Source organism: Ursus maritimus, unplaced genomic scaffold, assembly GCF_017311325.1.
Source record: "Ursus maritimus isolate PB19 unplaced genomic scaffold, ASM1731132v1 scaffold_2, whole genome shotgun sequence".
NCBI lineage: Eukaryota > Metazoa > Chordata > Mammalia > Carnivora > Ursidae > Ursus > Ursus maritimus.
In genome coordinates, this window is record NW_024424452.1 from 82,205,448 (window position 1) to 82,220,937 (window position 15,490).

At 55.8% G+C, this 15,490-nt stretch overlaps 1 protein-coding gene across 1 annotated transcript; it reads left to right on the forward strand.

Annotated features, from left to right (window-relative positions):
• Window positions 1-215: 215 nt before the first annotated feature.
• On the forward strand, window positions 216-13,651 carry TOR3A (torsin family 3 member A). Its single transcript, XM_040636254.1, has 6 exons — window positions 216-773; window positions 1,876-1,989; window positions 2,824-3,089; window positions 4,909-5,087; window positions 12,192-12,316; window positions 12,775-13,651. The coding sequence occupies exons 1-6, from the start codon at window positions 539-541 to the stop codon at window positions 13,023-13,025; spliced, it is 1,170 nt and encodes a 389-aa protein (XP_040492188.1). The 5' UTR covers window positions 216-538; the 3' UTR covers window positions 13,026-13,651.
• The last annotated feature ends 1,839 nt before the right edge of the window (window positions 13,652-15,490 follow it).

Below are 15,490 nucleotides of genomic sequence, written 5' to 3' on the forward strand. Positions count from 1 at the left end.
GCGCACACAGTATTCGCCCAACTACTTTCAGTGATGTTGGCCTGACCGGGAGTTTCCAGAAGCCAAGTAGCTCCGGCCTGGAGCCTCGGGCTTCCACGCGCTCGGGGCGCTCCCGGCCAGGGGCACCTGCTGCTGCGGCGGTTTCACTTCCCGCGGCAGAGCAGCCGGGCCGGTGTGGCTCCCCGCCCCCCAGGGCCTCTCTCCACCCAGCTGACCCTGCTCGGGCTCCCGGGGACACGCTGCGAGCCGGCCCGGGGCTGAGCTGCCGCCAGGGCAGAAACGGGCGTCCTTCCTGGTCGGCCTCGGACGGGCCCCGGGGCTGCCGAAGGGAGTCGCCGGGTGGCCGACGGTGCCCTTTCCGAGTCCTGACTGCCCCTCCTCGGCGACCGCAAGGTCCCCAGAACTGCGCGCGGCCGGAAGCGAGCCCCGGCGGTGGGCGGCGCCTACGGGCGGCCTCGGGGTGCGCTCGGGCCGCGGGCCTGGGCCTCGGTTCCCGCGGCGCCACCCATTCCCGGCCGGCCCGGCGCTCCCGGGAGCCATGCCCCGCCTGCGCCTGCTGCTGCCGCTGCTCCTGCTGCTGCTGCCGCGCCCGGGCGCGCCGGGATCCGGCGACGACGCGAGCCCCCCGGACGGGGCCCAGGAGCCGCTCCAGGGCCTGCGCGAGCAGCTGAGGGCGGCCGCTGCCCTCTCGCGACGGTACTGGGCGCTCCTGCGCTGCCGCGTGTGGCCCGAGGACTGCGAGCGCGCGGAGGAGGCCCGCGCCGGGCCGCGGGGTAAGAGCGGCCGCCCGGGCTCCGCCGGCCACGGCTCCGGGGGGGTGGGGGGTGGACCGGGCGGGGACGTGCGCTGGCCGGGGACGCCGGGCGCCGCTGTCCGAGCCGTCGGGCCGTGACCACCAGGCAGGCGCCCTGGCTGCCCGCCCTACCGCCCCGCCCGGCCTCGGGGCCGCATCCCGGTCTGTATCCACAACAAGGCCATCTCCTTCCCCAGGATGCACCCGAATGGGCCCAGCTGCCCTGCTCTGGGCGCCCGTCCTTGGCCCCTCCAGACAGCTCACACTTCCTTGAGGCTCCCAGCCCACCTAGCATTATTCCAAGGAGCTGCCCTTTCCCGCCTTTTTCTGGGCTTTCAGCAAAGGCCCCGGCTGGGCACGACCCCAGTACCTTCTCTCTTGTGAGGCTGACTGGTCCTGCACAGTGTTATGGTTCCCAGTCTGTCACTTACAGAGCCTGCGGCCGGGTTGTCTGTCACATCACTGGCATGCACCAGATGCTCTCTGAGGCTCCTTGCAGTCTGTGTCGATAATTCTAGGTCCCTAATACTATTCTAATGGCAATCCTACAATGGTGCTGTAAACATCTTTCATTTAACTCAAAAGATTTCTAAAACCCAGTGTTTGGGCTTTGTTTTGTTGTGTTTTTGCTAATGCTGGGTGTGTTCAAATTGACATCTGACAAAAGAATTGAGGAGCCCTTAGGGTTGGCTGTAATCACACCATTTTGGAATTCAAAGCAAGTAGGCAGAATGATGATCGCCCCCTGCTGTTGGTCTCCCTGCTAGACGGCAAGCTCCTTATGGGCAGCTCCGGGTTTCTTACACTTCGGCACCCTTGGCTTAAGGCATCTATGTTGAGCAAATGGAACCTTTGCTGGAGCTGTATCCATAACAAGGCCATCGACTTCCTCCAAGCCGGGGGTGCCCCGTCCTGCTCATTCTCTGGCCTGCGCGAGGAAGGCCCGGGGAAGAGCAGTGAGGAGCTGCTCTGGAGGGAGGGCCGAGGACAGGAAGAACTGCTCTGCTTGGGTGCAGGGAGACAGTGTCTGGCTTCCCCGCGGCCCTGGCTCTGTCCCTGTCTCACAGCTCCCCCTTTTCCAGGCTGGAGCCTTGCCCTTTTGGGCCAGCAGTACCTGGACATCCTGACCTCGTGGTACTGCAGCTTCCAGGCCTGCTGCGACAGCGGGGACTGCAGGATCTCCAACAACTTCACAGGTGGCACTTGCATGGGCCTGAGGGGCTGGGTATCTGTGGGGACGAGATGCAATCCACGGGGAATGGCTAGGGTACAAGGCACCCATCATTGTCCTGCCCACAGCTGACAGCTCACCTCCCTGTCTGCACACCCTGCAACCTCATGGCTGGAAGGAAGGGAGGCCTCGCAGATGACTCTGAGCACACTAGCTGCCCTCAATAAGTGTTTGCTGAATTGAATTTATTCATGTGAGGTTGTCTCCACAAGGCACTTAGGGGTTCCCGAAACCTCTGGGTGGGAGCAACCTCTTGGGCATGGGGGATGGGCTTCCTCCTCCAGACAGGACTCTGCCAACCATTCTTTTTTTTTTTTTTTATTTGAGAGAGAGAGAGAGAGAGAACGCGCTTGTGCACGCATGCATGTACACGCAGGAGTGGGGGGAGGGGCAGAGGGAGAAGCAGATTCCCTACTGAGCAGGGAGCCCCTAGGGGGCGCGATCCCAGGACCCTGAGATCATGACCGGAGCTGAAGGCAGCCACTTAACCGACTGGGCCACCCAGGTGCCCTCTGCCAACCATTCTGGGATGTCTTCAGGACTTTCAGAAAGGGTGACTCCCTTCTCTCCCTACATTCAATCTTGATTTCTCAAGCTCTTCGAATGTAGCCCTTGAATCCCTTTGGGCTGCAAGGTCTGCCCAGCGGCTTCTTATTCTGAGGCCAGGCAGCCTGGATAGGTGAACCCCCCTCCCCCCACACAGAGATGTTCAGACGGGTTCAGTCTCTAGGCCGTCGCTGAGCCTGGTGGGGACCACACCTGTGCGACCTCACCATGGCTTCCTCCTTCCCACTCCTAGGCCTGGAATCTGACCTGAGTGTCCAGCTGCATGGCCAGCATCTGGCCCGGGAGCTGGTCCTGACGACAGTGAGGGGCTACTTAGAGCTGCCCCAGCCAGACAAGGCCCTGGCTCTGTCCTTCCACGGCTGGTCTGGCACAGGCAAGAACTTCGTGGCGCGCCTGCTGGCAGAGAACCTATACCGGGACGGGCTGAGGAGCGACTGCGTCAAGACGTTCATCGCCACCTTACACTTTCCTCACCTGAAGTATGTGGACCTGTACAAGGTGAGGCCGGGCGGGGCTGGAGGGCTCTGCCAGCAGGGTTTGGCCAAAAAGGCCCGGCCAACCTGAGCAGCAGGCTTCTAGAACACGACAGAAGCCCTGAAATCAGCCCTTCCCTGCAAGGAGGTGGCCTTGGAGGAGCCTGGATGTGGGGGTTGGCGGCCCTGGTGACAGACCCTGTAACCCACAGAAACAACCACTCCACAGAGATAAGGCCCTGAGCACGTGGAAGAAAGACTGATATTCAAGTACCATGTGTCTTGAGCTCTGTCTCCTCACACTGAGCTTAAACAGAGAATTCACATGTTAGTTGTCTGTTCTCGAAGTAGTGGTAATTTTGCAGGAAATGTGGAACAGACAAAAGCAAACACTTTATCATGATCTCCACACGCAGACACAAGCACAGTTCGCATTTTGGTGTACTTCCTTCAAGTTTTATGTCATTGTGATTAATATTGGACAGAAAGTTGCAGATTCTGCTTTTTTGGGAGGGAGAGGGAGAATCTTAAGTAGGCGCCACACCCAGCGTGGAGCCGGACTCGGGGGTCGATCTCACGACCTGAGCTGAAATCGAGCCAGATGCTTCACAGACTGAGCCACCCAGGTGCCCATATCCTGCTTTTTTTTTTTTTTTAAGAGGCTTAGCATANCTTTCTTTGGGGTTGTTTTGTTTTTTTTTTTTTTTTTTTTTTTTTTTTTTTAAGAGGCTTAGCATATAAGATTTTCCATGTCTTCCCCAAAACGCTGGCAAGTAGGTGGACACTGTCCTTGCCGCTCTGCTCGTTCGGGTCTCTTCCACTCGGACTTGTAGTGTTTCAGACAGGCCGGATGCAGACGCCAGTGCGGCGCGACAGAGATGACTACCGCTGTCTCTGGCTTCCGGTTCCAGTCGTCGCAGTGTGCTAACCGGGGAGGACAGGGTAGGGCCCCGAGGGCAGTGCTGGCTGCGGCAGCGGCAGAGGCCAGAGGCGTGGGGGGAAGGGTCCTAGGGCCGGCGGGTGGCTCGTCTGCCAGGGCTTCCCAGAAAGAACCGAGTGGCTTTGTGGCGGAACTGCTCTGGATCTCCGCTTCCCCACCGTGGAAACGGACCGGTGTGCGCGCTCTCTCACGCGCGCGCGCGCGTGCACACACACACACACTCACGCACACACACGCGCGCACACACACGTTTCGGTGATGGGGGCTGAGGTCACAATCCAGGGAGGCTCGAGGTGGATGGAGTGGGAGCTCTGAGGACAGACCCACCTGGCGCGGGAGCTGGCCCTGCTCCCCTGGTGAAGCCTGCAGAGGGCTTTGGGCTCTCTGGCCGGGGCTGGGGTAGCCCAGCGGCCAGTCGGCTGAGTCCCAGCCAGGTCCCAGCCAGGCTTCTCCCCTGAGATCTCAGCCTCGCCTGGGTACTAGTGAGCACCTGCTCCTGGGAGTTCAAGACGGGGGACTGGAGCCGCCCCTGGGCACGTGAACCTGCTGTGCCTGTCTCCCCGGAATTAGAGCCTGACTCCTACCCCCAGGGAGGGTGACTGGACATTTGCTGTGGGATGGGACCTCATCCTGGAGTGCAGGGAGCAGGGCGAAGGCTGGGGCCTGTTTCCAAGGCCAGGCCAGCCCTCTTCCTCCCCGCAAACCTCAGGGTGCGTGAGAATCACCTGGGAAGCTCATCAGAGGTGTAGGCCCGAGCCCCACCCCCAGAGTGTGGATTGGTAGTTCTAGGGTGCGACCTGGGGAGATCCACTGCAGGGGCCGAACCACAGCCCTCAGGGCTGGAGGAGGGGAATGGGCTTTCCCCTGGCCCCCAGCTCCCAGCAGCTCCCTGGATTCCGTGCAGGAGAAGCTAACGAGTCAGATCAAGGAGACACAGAAGCGCTGCCGCCAGACCCTGTTCATTTTCGATGAGGCTGAGAAGCTCCATCCGGGACTACTGGAGGCCCTCAGGCCACACCTGGAACGCCAGGCCCCCGAGAACCACAGGGTCGAGTCCCCGAAGACCATCTTTCTTTTTCTCAGGTGAGGTCTGTGCAGCAGTAGTCAGGAGGGCTGGGTGAGGGGAGGCAGGACACGTGGTGCCACATGGGCCAGGCTTGGGAGTCCGCTGACGGAGGGGGGCTTCCATGCTGTCCTGGGCTGCAGACCCTTCTCCCCAGGGGAACCAGTGCACACTCCAGCTGAAAACCCAGAAGCCTAGCTGCTTGCGTGGTAGCAGCGGTGGGGAGCCTTTGTCTCCTGGGTCCTGCCCTGATCCTACCTCGAAGGCACTGGAAGGACTCGGACTCCCACCCCTCACCCCCCACGGCCCGCAAGGCCGCTTGAGGAGGAGCAGCTGTCCCTCATCTACCCTCCCCCCGCCCGGCCCCCTGTGGCTGTCTTAGGGTGGTGGGGCTCCCCTCAGACTCCCCAGAGTGCATAGGTTCCTCAGGGAGGGACCACTCACATGCCAGGAATCCCCTCTGAGAAGGGCATTTGGGGGAGTTGGGTCTTTTTTATTGACCTACGATTGACAGCATGAGTTTCAGGTGTGCAACATGATTCACTATTTGTATATACGTGTGTTGTGAAACGATTGCAGTGAGTCTGGTTAACACCCGTCATCATACAGAATTACGCAGCTTTTTTCAAGATCCACTTCAAAGGGCAGCTTTCAAATCTGTGACGCGGTGTTAGGAACCACGGTCGCCACGCTGTGCTCTGCGTCCCCAGACTTAGTACTTACTGCCACGGGCCTCGGGCAACCAGCCCTCTGTTCTTGGTGTCTGTGAACTTGGTTCGTTGTTGTTCTTGTCACTGTTTTAAGATTTCACACATGAGTGAGATCATATGGAATTTGTCTTTCTCCGACTTATTTCATTTCACATGATGCCGTCAAGGTTGTTGTTGCAAATGGCAAGATTTCATTATGTTTTATGGAATTTTATGAGTAATACTCCATTGTGTGGGGGGGCCACCTTTTCGTCATCCATCCGTCAGTGGGCACTTAGGTTGTTCCCATATTTTGGCTTGTATGAATGTTGCAGTGAACATGGGGGGATTTATATCTTTTTAAATATTTTCCTTATCTTTGGATAAATCCCAGAAGTGGAACTGCTAGATCACAGGGTGATTTTACCTTTAGCTTTCTGAGGAGCCTCCATAGTGTTTCCCACAGTGGCTGCACCAGTTACACGCCCCCCCCCTCCCCACTCAGTGCACAAGGGCGCCCTTTCCTCCACGTTCTAACACCTGTCATTTCCGGTCTTTTTGGTTGTAGCCATTCTCATAGGTGTGAGGTGCGATCTCATTTGGTTTTGATGATCAGTCGTGTTCAGCACCTTTTCATGGCCACCACCTGTTGGCCATCTGTATGACTCCTTTGGAAAAATGTCTATTCCGATCCTCTACCCATTTTTAATCAGATTATTTTTTGCTATGGAGTTCTATGAGCTCTTTATATTTTGGGGATATTAACCCTTATCAGATATATGATTTGCAAATATTTTCTCCCATTCAGTAGGTTGCCTTTTCATTTTGTTGATTTCCTTTGCTGTGCAGAACTTTTTAGCTTGTTGTGGTCCTCCTCGCTTATTTTTGCTTTTGGTGTCAAATCCAAAAAATCTCTGACCGATGTCAGAGAGCTTACTCCCTGTTTTCTTCTAAGTGTTTTATGGTTTCAGGTCTCACATTTAAGTCAATCCATTTTGAGTTAATTCTTGTGTACGTTGTAAGATGGCGGTTCAGTTTCATTCTTTTGTATGTAGCTGTTCAGTTTTCCCAACACCATTTATTGAAGAGACTGTCCCTTCCCCATTGTGTATTCTTGGCTTCTTTGTCATAAATTAATTGACCATTTTGCACATGGGTTTACTTCTGGGCTATTTTGTTCCACTGAGCTGTGTGTCTGTTTTTATGCCGGTACCATACTGTGTTGATCATTGTGGCTTTGTAATATAGTTTGGACTATAACTCACATACTGTGAGTCCCTTCTTAAAAGGGCATTAAGTTTTCAAAGCAGCACATTTGTTGAAAATTAAGTACAAACTATCTTGAAAATTCCCAGGGTAGAACCAGTTGGAGGATGGTGTCCCATTAAGTCCAACGTGGCTGGTTCTTTCTCCAGCCTTGGAAGGTTTCTTCTCTGATCACAAGAGGAAGTCACTGGCTCAAAATTCAGGGTATGATGAGTTGAATGAAAAGCTCATGCTTTCACACCTGTGCTGAGATCTGCACCGTGACCATGCAGGACTCAACCCTTAACCATTATACACCTTGTCTGTTTGCCTGTATGCTCTGGAAATGGCTTTGTAAAAAGTGAATTGAGAATTGAGAAATCAGTTTATCCAGTCCTTTCTTTTTGTGGTGGCTACAACTGGGAAAGTCCTGTCCAAGGTCTGTTAGAAGTCAGGTTTGGGTTCCTGTCGGCCCAGCCTGAAATGCTTCACAAGCTGCGGCTTACACTCAGAGAACGGAAGAATAACCCGGTGCTCCCTTCCCGCCACCCCCCCCCCCACCTTCGGTAGGCCTACATGTGCTGGTGAGGGGCGTTCCTCCGGTTTTGCCTGCACCCTGTGAAGGTGGAGAAGCAGGGAGTCTCGATTTTCATCCAGCTTGGAACATGTCGGGCAGCAAGGTGTGGAGGCGGATCTTGTGTCCACAAGCCAAGACGGCACCAGTTGAAACTTGTCCAGCTGGGATTTCAGTGTGGTGATGGCAAGCCCTTCCTGGTCTATGATTAAGGCTTTCGGGACACGACAGTGCACTGTGGAGGGGTGTGGCGTGGGGGGGGGGGCAGCTCTCAAGGGAATTTTATTTTTTTTAAAAATACATCCTTTATTTGAGAAAAAGAGCGAGAGAGAGCACGAGTGGTGGGCGGGGGAAGGGGGGACAGAGGAAGAAGCAGGCTCAAGCCAGACGCTGGCTCCTGGACCATGACCTGAACAGATGCGTAACCGACTGACCCACCGTGTGCCCTCCAAGGTGATTTTAAAAGAAAAGCAGAGAGAGAAGCTGACCTTTCCCTGACTTAAGTCATGGAGCCAGGGCGCTGCCTTTCCCACTCAGTTCTCAGCTTGGAACACCCTCACCCCTGCCCCTGTCAGCATTTCCTAATGCGACCCAGGTGACCTTGCGGTCTCTAGGTAAACATTTGCCTTTGTAGTATTTTGGTCATTGACCTGCGGACAGTGCCCCAGTCCCCTCTAGCCCTGCCCTTTCCCCCAGTGACCTGGCCTCTGTGCACTGAGGCCAGGCGGTCACCAGGGAATGGACCTGAGGCTGGGGTGGCGGCCGGGCCTTGGGGGAGAGCCACCAGGGGGGAAAGCTGCCCTGTGGAGCCCACACCTGCTGGGGATGGAGAGGCCGAGCGAGCCCTCCGTGAGAAGCCCCCTGTGGAGGACGCACGCCTGGGACATGGCTGCGAGGATGTGATCTCCAGGTCCAGTGGCTCCGGGGCAGGCCTGGGTCTGGCCTAGGAGAGCCAGTGGGGTTTGACAGGCCTGGGAGCCCACCACCCGGAGCCCTCAGGCCAGCCGGGCTGACTGTGCCACTCGGCGCCATCCCCGCCCCTGCCCCCGACATCCAGAAAGCAGCACTTTTAAACCCTGAGGCTTTCCAGGTACAGATCTTCCTCAGTTTGCAGTGGATTATGTCCCAATAAGCTCATCGTAAGTTGCAAATATATTTAACACACCTAACCTACCAAACACTGTATTTAAATGCTCTCACAACACACGCATTAGCCTGCAGTTGGGCAAAATCGTCCAACACAAAGGCCGTCTTGTAACAGAGTGCTGTCTCACGTAATTGGCTGACTGCCGTGCTGACAGAACAGCGTGGTTGTGCGGGTGCAGATGGCTGTGACGGTGTCACTTGTCAACTCCTGTGATCACATGGCCACTGCCCAGCATCACGAGTCAGGATCAGACCGTGTGCAACCCGAGCCCGGGAAAGATCAAAATTCAAAGTGAGATTTCTTCTGAATGCTTACTGCTCTTGTACCCTTGTCAAGTAGAAAAATTGTAAGTCAGGGACTGTCTGTACTCTAGCGATGGGTCGGGGAAGGCCATATTTGGAGTCTCTGGATTTGATGTCTACAGTGGCCTCACCCCTGTGCTGGGGCCTCTTGTGTTTGAAAGAAAAGCACAGCTGATTCGAACTGTTGGTGAGAAAAGTCATATTCGTTAAAGGCCCAACAGTTTAATCCTGAAAAAACGAAACCTGCGGCTTGCAGGTGCTAGGGGGCGCTGCAGTCCCGCCCCGTGGTGGCGGCCAGAAGGCAGAAGGGAGCAACGGACAAGTGGAGCAGGGTGTCCTGGGCACCAGGCTCAAGGGCCGCCTCTGACGTGGAGAACTTTCACCCGTCTCTACCATTCTAGAGAACGCTCCTGGAATGGGCGCGGAACTCTGGCGAGCAGAGCTCTTGTCCTCTTCTCAGAGAAACAGTAAAGTGAAAGGATGATGGATGTCTATTCTCTTTAGGCTATTGTCAGGGAAAGAAGAGAAAGGACTTTGAACAATTAAAAGAACAATAAGAATGTAAATTGTTCATGGAATCGAAGGCCTTGTAGGAATGTGTATTTGTTGACTGTTGAATCTAAGGTGACCTAACGAGCCAATCTGAAATTGGTCCAATTCTCTCGTTTTACAATGAGCACACTGAGGCTCTCAGATTAATAACTGAGTATATATCTCTTTAAGAAAGACTTAGCAATTAAGTTTGGGGTTTAAGAGTTCTGGCCTTTGAAGTCCCCTTCCTTTGGGGTCTTAGGGCTAAGGACTGGGAAGAGGACATGTCCTGTCCCAGAGCCAGGGGATGGGCTGGGCTCCCGAGGGGCCTTCAGACCCCTCGGCAGGCGGCGACCTGGATGGAGATGGAGAACGGAGGTGCTCCAGGAAGGCCCCAGCTCTCTGAAGGAGCCGTCCTGGTGCCAGAGCGGCTGTGCTGAAGGGCTGGGCAGGTAAATAAAGAAGGGGCCCAGGGTCTGTCTTGGTGAGGGAGATGAAAGCTGCGCATAACAAAGAGGAAGACGACATGGGCTATGGGACAAAACAAGAGACACTGAGAAAAGAGATGGAAACAGTGTAGACCAGTGTGCAGACAGGTCGATTTGTTAAATAATGTTTATTGAGCACTGAGCTCGCAGTCCATGCTCCTGGGGCATGCCTGCCCGCCAGCCCCCCGTCCCGTGTGTCCACCTGCCCTTGCCTCCCACGAGGAATGCAGGATGGGGCAATCCCTTAGCAGGGGACAGCCCTGACAGAATCGTGGTCACTTGTGGCGGGTACAGATGACCTGCCTGGCAGGCCTTCGTGAGCAGCGGGGTGTGAGGCAGCGGCCCCCCTCCGTGCAGGGGGCACAGGAAGTCTGGCTGGGTAGCTGAACTTGAACAGGGGGTGGGGACTACCCTTGTCCCTGCCCGGCTCTCCAGCTGGGACTCAGGACGCCTGGGAAAATCTGGCTGTGAGGGGCGCACTGGCTCCCACGGGAAGGAGCCATTGGGTCACTTGGCAGTCCTGGCTCACCCAGCGGCAGAGGCAGGCAGGGAGGGAACCGCTCCGCTCCTGCGTGTCCCGGAGCCTCGCACGGAGCCTGGCACACAGGACACATTCAAACGCTAAACAAGCAGGCAAACGGGTTAACGTACCCGAGTGTCAGAGAGCTAGCCGGAGCTCCGGGAGGAGAGAGGGGAGCTACTCCTCCACTGCGGGCCTAAGCACAGCTTGGTTTAAGGAGCCGGCGGGGGCCTGGGAAGCGGCAGGCCGAGCAAAGGGAAATACGCATCGGGAGAGAAGTATGCACCCGGCTGGAGGGTGGGGGGCACGGAGAAGTGCTGCCGGCCCCAGGTCGACACCTCCTCCCGGCTCTCTTTTCTTTGGAAGAAGCAGGCTCATAGAGGAGGAGCCTGACGTGGGGCTCGAACCCGGAACGCCGGGATCACGCCCTGAGTCGAAGGCAGACGCTTTAACCGCTGTGCCACCCAGGCGCCCCGCTGGCTCTCTTTTCAAGTTTTATTTATTTAAAATGTCACCACTATACCCAACGTGGGGCTTGAACTCATGCCCCAGAGAGTATGTCGCGTGCGCCTCCAACTGAGCCAGCCAGGCGCCCCTGATTTCTTCTCTCCTTACCCCCTATCTCCCTCATCTCTCTAACCCAGTCCTCTCTCTCTTGTGCTCTGCACCCATCATTCCAGTTGCCTAGTGCTATCACAACCCCTAGAGATCACGGGCAGGTGTCACACTGTGTGTGTGTCCAAGCTTTTGTCACCACCCTTCTACATTCACATCACTCGTCGGTGGCTGGGGGACAGCAGGCAGCTCCCGACAAATACTTGTGTGTTTTGATGACTTCCTTTCCCTCACTTCTCACATCCGTCAGTCACAGGCGCCTGGGAGTTGGGCCTCCTAAACTAATGCTTCAATTCTTCCACCTCTAAATGTGGACTGTTGCAAAAAGCTCCCTGACCTGCTTTCTGTAACCATCCCATACCTCTTCAATCCAACCTCTGTGGCCCTAGAATGATCTTAGGAGGTAAAGCAAATCAGGTCACCCCACCACCCTACACTCCCACGTTCAAACCCCCTTCAATGGTTGTCTTAGGCCCATAATGCTGACTTCTGGATGTGTGGCCTCCCCCTGCCTTCCTGCCTCTGCTGCTCCCGGCCCTGAACCCCACAAGCCCTCTGGTCATCTGTGCTGGGACACACACGCTTCCCCGTCTGGCGATCACTGCGCGGTCTGCTTACGCTCAGAAGCCTCATCCTCCTTCTTAAGTCTTCACCCTGGGCCTCAGGTGCTCCTACCCTGGCCCCTGCCACGAAGTCCTGGAATCACAAGCCTCTCCTTCCCCACAGGGGAAAGCGCCACATCATACCATCGCTGTGCGCCCTGCACCTTGCACAGCCTGTGTGTGTGTGTGTGTGTGTGTGTGTGTGTGTGTGTGTGAAAAAGAGAGAGAATGAGAAAAGGGAGCGAGACAGGGAAGACAGTGTCTTCTGTGCAGACTTTGGGTGGTGACAAGATCTGGAAGAGGCGAGGCCCCTCGACCTCCATTCTTCCAGTCACCCATAAAGTGGCCTCAGCGGTCAGTATAGCGAAATAGAAAAAGAGTAAGACGTTCACAAGCTGTTGTCTCTTTCAGTAACCTTGGCGGCAACACCATCAATGAAGCTGTCCTGAGACTGCTTCAGGCCGGAGGCGCCCGGGAAGAAATCAGGCTGGAGCAGCTGGTGTCCCGGCTCCGTGCCGAGATCGCGGAGTCCGCGGGTAAGTGGCTCCCAGCCCCTGGGGATGGCTATGGGGGTGGTGCGTCTGGGCTGGAATGGGAGCTTCTGAGGTGGACAAGGCACAGAGATACACTGTATCGTCACCTCCTTGTCAACTCCACGTAGACACAAGAGAAGGTCCAAGAAAGCTGAACTTCCTTTCGGGAAATGCTTTGAGTAGTTGCCCCAGCCCTGGAAAGCCAGGCAGCGGACCGTGAGCGGGAGCGGCTGTGAGCTCGGTGTCTGCGACTCCTGCTTCCTGCTGAGAAACGGAACTGTAAACTGGCAGGCGGGGGCCCGCTTCACACAGCGCACGTTCGCAGCTGGCCGGGCCCGCTTCCTTCTAAGCAGCTGCGGCGCTGTAGTTCTCGACACAGGCTTTAGGGTCAGGGACACCTTAAAACTCCAGTTGGGGTCAGCCCCAGGGTGGGCACCATGTAACTCTGGTCTTGATTTCAGACACCGCCTTTGGCCACAGCTGCCTTGTCAAGGAAAACCTGATTGACTTCCTCATCCCCTTCCTGCCACTGGAGTACCGCCACGTGAGGCTGTGTGCGCGCGACGCCTTCCTGAGCCGGGGGCTCCCGTACACAGAAGAGGCGCTGGACCAAATAGCCAAGATGATGGTGTATATCCCCAAGGAGGAGCAACTCTTCTCTTCTCAGGGCTGCAAGTCTGTTTCCCAGAGAATTAACTATTTCCTGCCTTGAGGCTAGAGGAAGACTTCGAGAAGCCGCCTACCTTCCACCGACAGCACCCTGGGGCCGGTCAGGGCACTGTCTGGGACTACAAGGGCGGGAGGGGCAGGCTGGCCTCCAGCCGTCACTCACACACAAAAGGTGTGTAAAAAAAGAAGGCCTTAAATCAGCAACCAAGCCAACGCTTTACATCACTTGGTGCCTTAAAGAGCCATAACCCAAAATGGGGGCCAGTGGTTGGAGAAAGCCACATGCCAGAGGAGTCCCAGGGCCCCACTAACGTCTCCACTCTGGCCTGCAGCGGCCTGGCCTGGGCTGGGAGGCTGGAGGCCACAGGCTCGCCGCTGACAGGGAAGGGAAAATGCCGCTCTGCTCACCAGTGGCCGGGCCACGCCTCAGGTCTGCAGGCCAGGGGCTTAGCTTTCACGTTGTTCCCAAAGGGAAGCCGAGCAGCTTCTGTCTGTGAGCAGACCAGCAAAGCGCCTCAGGCTGAAGGAAAAAATACACAGAGGAAGAATTTATATAAGAATCATGTCAGTGGAGGTTAAGACTTGTTCTCTTAGATTTAAAAGAAAAATTTAAGTGAGGGACTTTGACATGGGTGTGTCATGGGTAAAGATTAAAAGTTTGTATTTTTCTAAAACCCTCGGCCTGCTTCCTTCCTGAGACCTAGGACCATGCTCGCTCCCAACACCGCACTGCCGGGGGCAGTGCTGGCACGGGCCGGATGGCTCTGCGTGGCCGCGGAGCTCTGACCGCAGCCTCTTTACGGAGGTGCCTCTCACAGCACAGTGCTCTTGGACAGGAAAACGTCACTCCTGGGCTCCCAGCTGTAAAAAGAAAGTCATTTTTGAGGTTTGAATGGCCTCGTACAAATGGGGCCTCGTACAAATGGGTACATTGTTTCTAGACACACATGGGAGGTACATTATGTGTTTCTTTTCCCTCCTCTTGGTTCTTCTCTTTTGCTTTTCTGGAATTGCACACAGGCCTCTCTCTTGCATTTGTCATCACCTCAAGTCTCCCCTCTTATTTAAAGCCCTCCCCAACCCTCTTACCTTTAGCCCTGGAAAAACAGAACGCTTCAGGCTCTCGCCCATCGAGCACCTGATCACACTCATTTACACCGTCTCGAGGTCAGGGAGCCCCTGTAGCCAGAGCCACAGTATGTAATTAGAGGACCTTTTCTCACCGCCCACGGGACAAAAGCAAGCTCGGCTTCACTGCACAATAAAGGGGGGGGGGGGGGTCAGTGTTAGCCACTGGCTCGTTTTCTCAGTCTAGAGCATCTTGGGAAGAAGCAGGCTGCCTGATCCTGTTACAACCCCAGCTCTACACTCTGTAAATAAATTTTAAGATTTTATTTGAGAGCGAGCATGCATGAGTGGCGGGGGCGGAGGGGCAGAGGGAGAGGGAGACACAGGCTCCCTGTGGAGCAGGGAGCTGGACCCGAGGCCTGATCCCAAGGCCAATCATGACCCGAGCCAAAGGCAGATGCTTAACCGACGGAGCCAGCCAGTCGCCCTGTGTAGACACACTCTTTACAAGGTATACCCTCCGTCTTTAGGGCTCAGGGCCACACGCCGGCTGCCATCCTTTTAGCACCAGCAGCCACACCTGATGGCGTCAATATAGGGTCTGACCCGCTCGCACCTCAGGGACCAAGGCAGGCAGCAGGACAGTGGTTCTGCACACTTCTCTGGCGCCCGGCCCGCAGCGCTGTGGCTCAGCCGCTGAGCGCCGTGAGACGCAGACGGCTACGAACGGCAGCCGAGCCTTGCTTTCTACTTTTGTAAAAGTGAGCATCGCTGCACTTCCCTTGTAGAGTTGCTGTGAGGACAAAACAAATCCATCTTTATCAAGTGCTTAGGACACAGAGCTTCAGTGTTTAATAAAGTGTCATCTAATAAAACTGTCAGTTGGCACCATACTCCAAGCCAAGGCGGGGGCCCTCCCACTCCTCCCGCCCCCATTCTAGTCCTCGAGACCCCAGCCAAAGTCCGACACTGGAGAACTTACCATGTGCCCCGCCTGCCCTGTAAGCACTTCGTAGCCATTACTTTGTGTCATCTTTAACACTGACTTCGGTGACGAGGAAATCGAGGCTCTGAGAGGTAAAGGACCGTGCACGGAGTCAGAGAGCTAGTCAGTGGACTGGAGCGNTTCAACCCAGGCAGTCCAACCCCAGCTCCCACCCATGACTTGTTCCTAAAACAGATCTCCCCAGCTGTGCAGAACATACAAATAATACAGAAGAAGGAGAAAATCACAATGGAAAATTCTCTGGAGACTCTAGAACCAGATTTCCCAACTAAACCAAAAATGGGCAGGAGGAAAGGACTGCAGGAGGAGCGAGAGGGGGTGTGTAAGCAGGTGTTTAACAGCCCTTCCAGACGGACCTCATGTGTGCACCCCATGAAGACAGCCTACTCCTACCTATTACAAGGGCACTACAAAGCAACGACTCCCATTTTTAA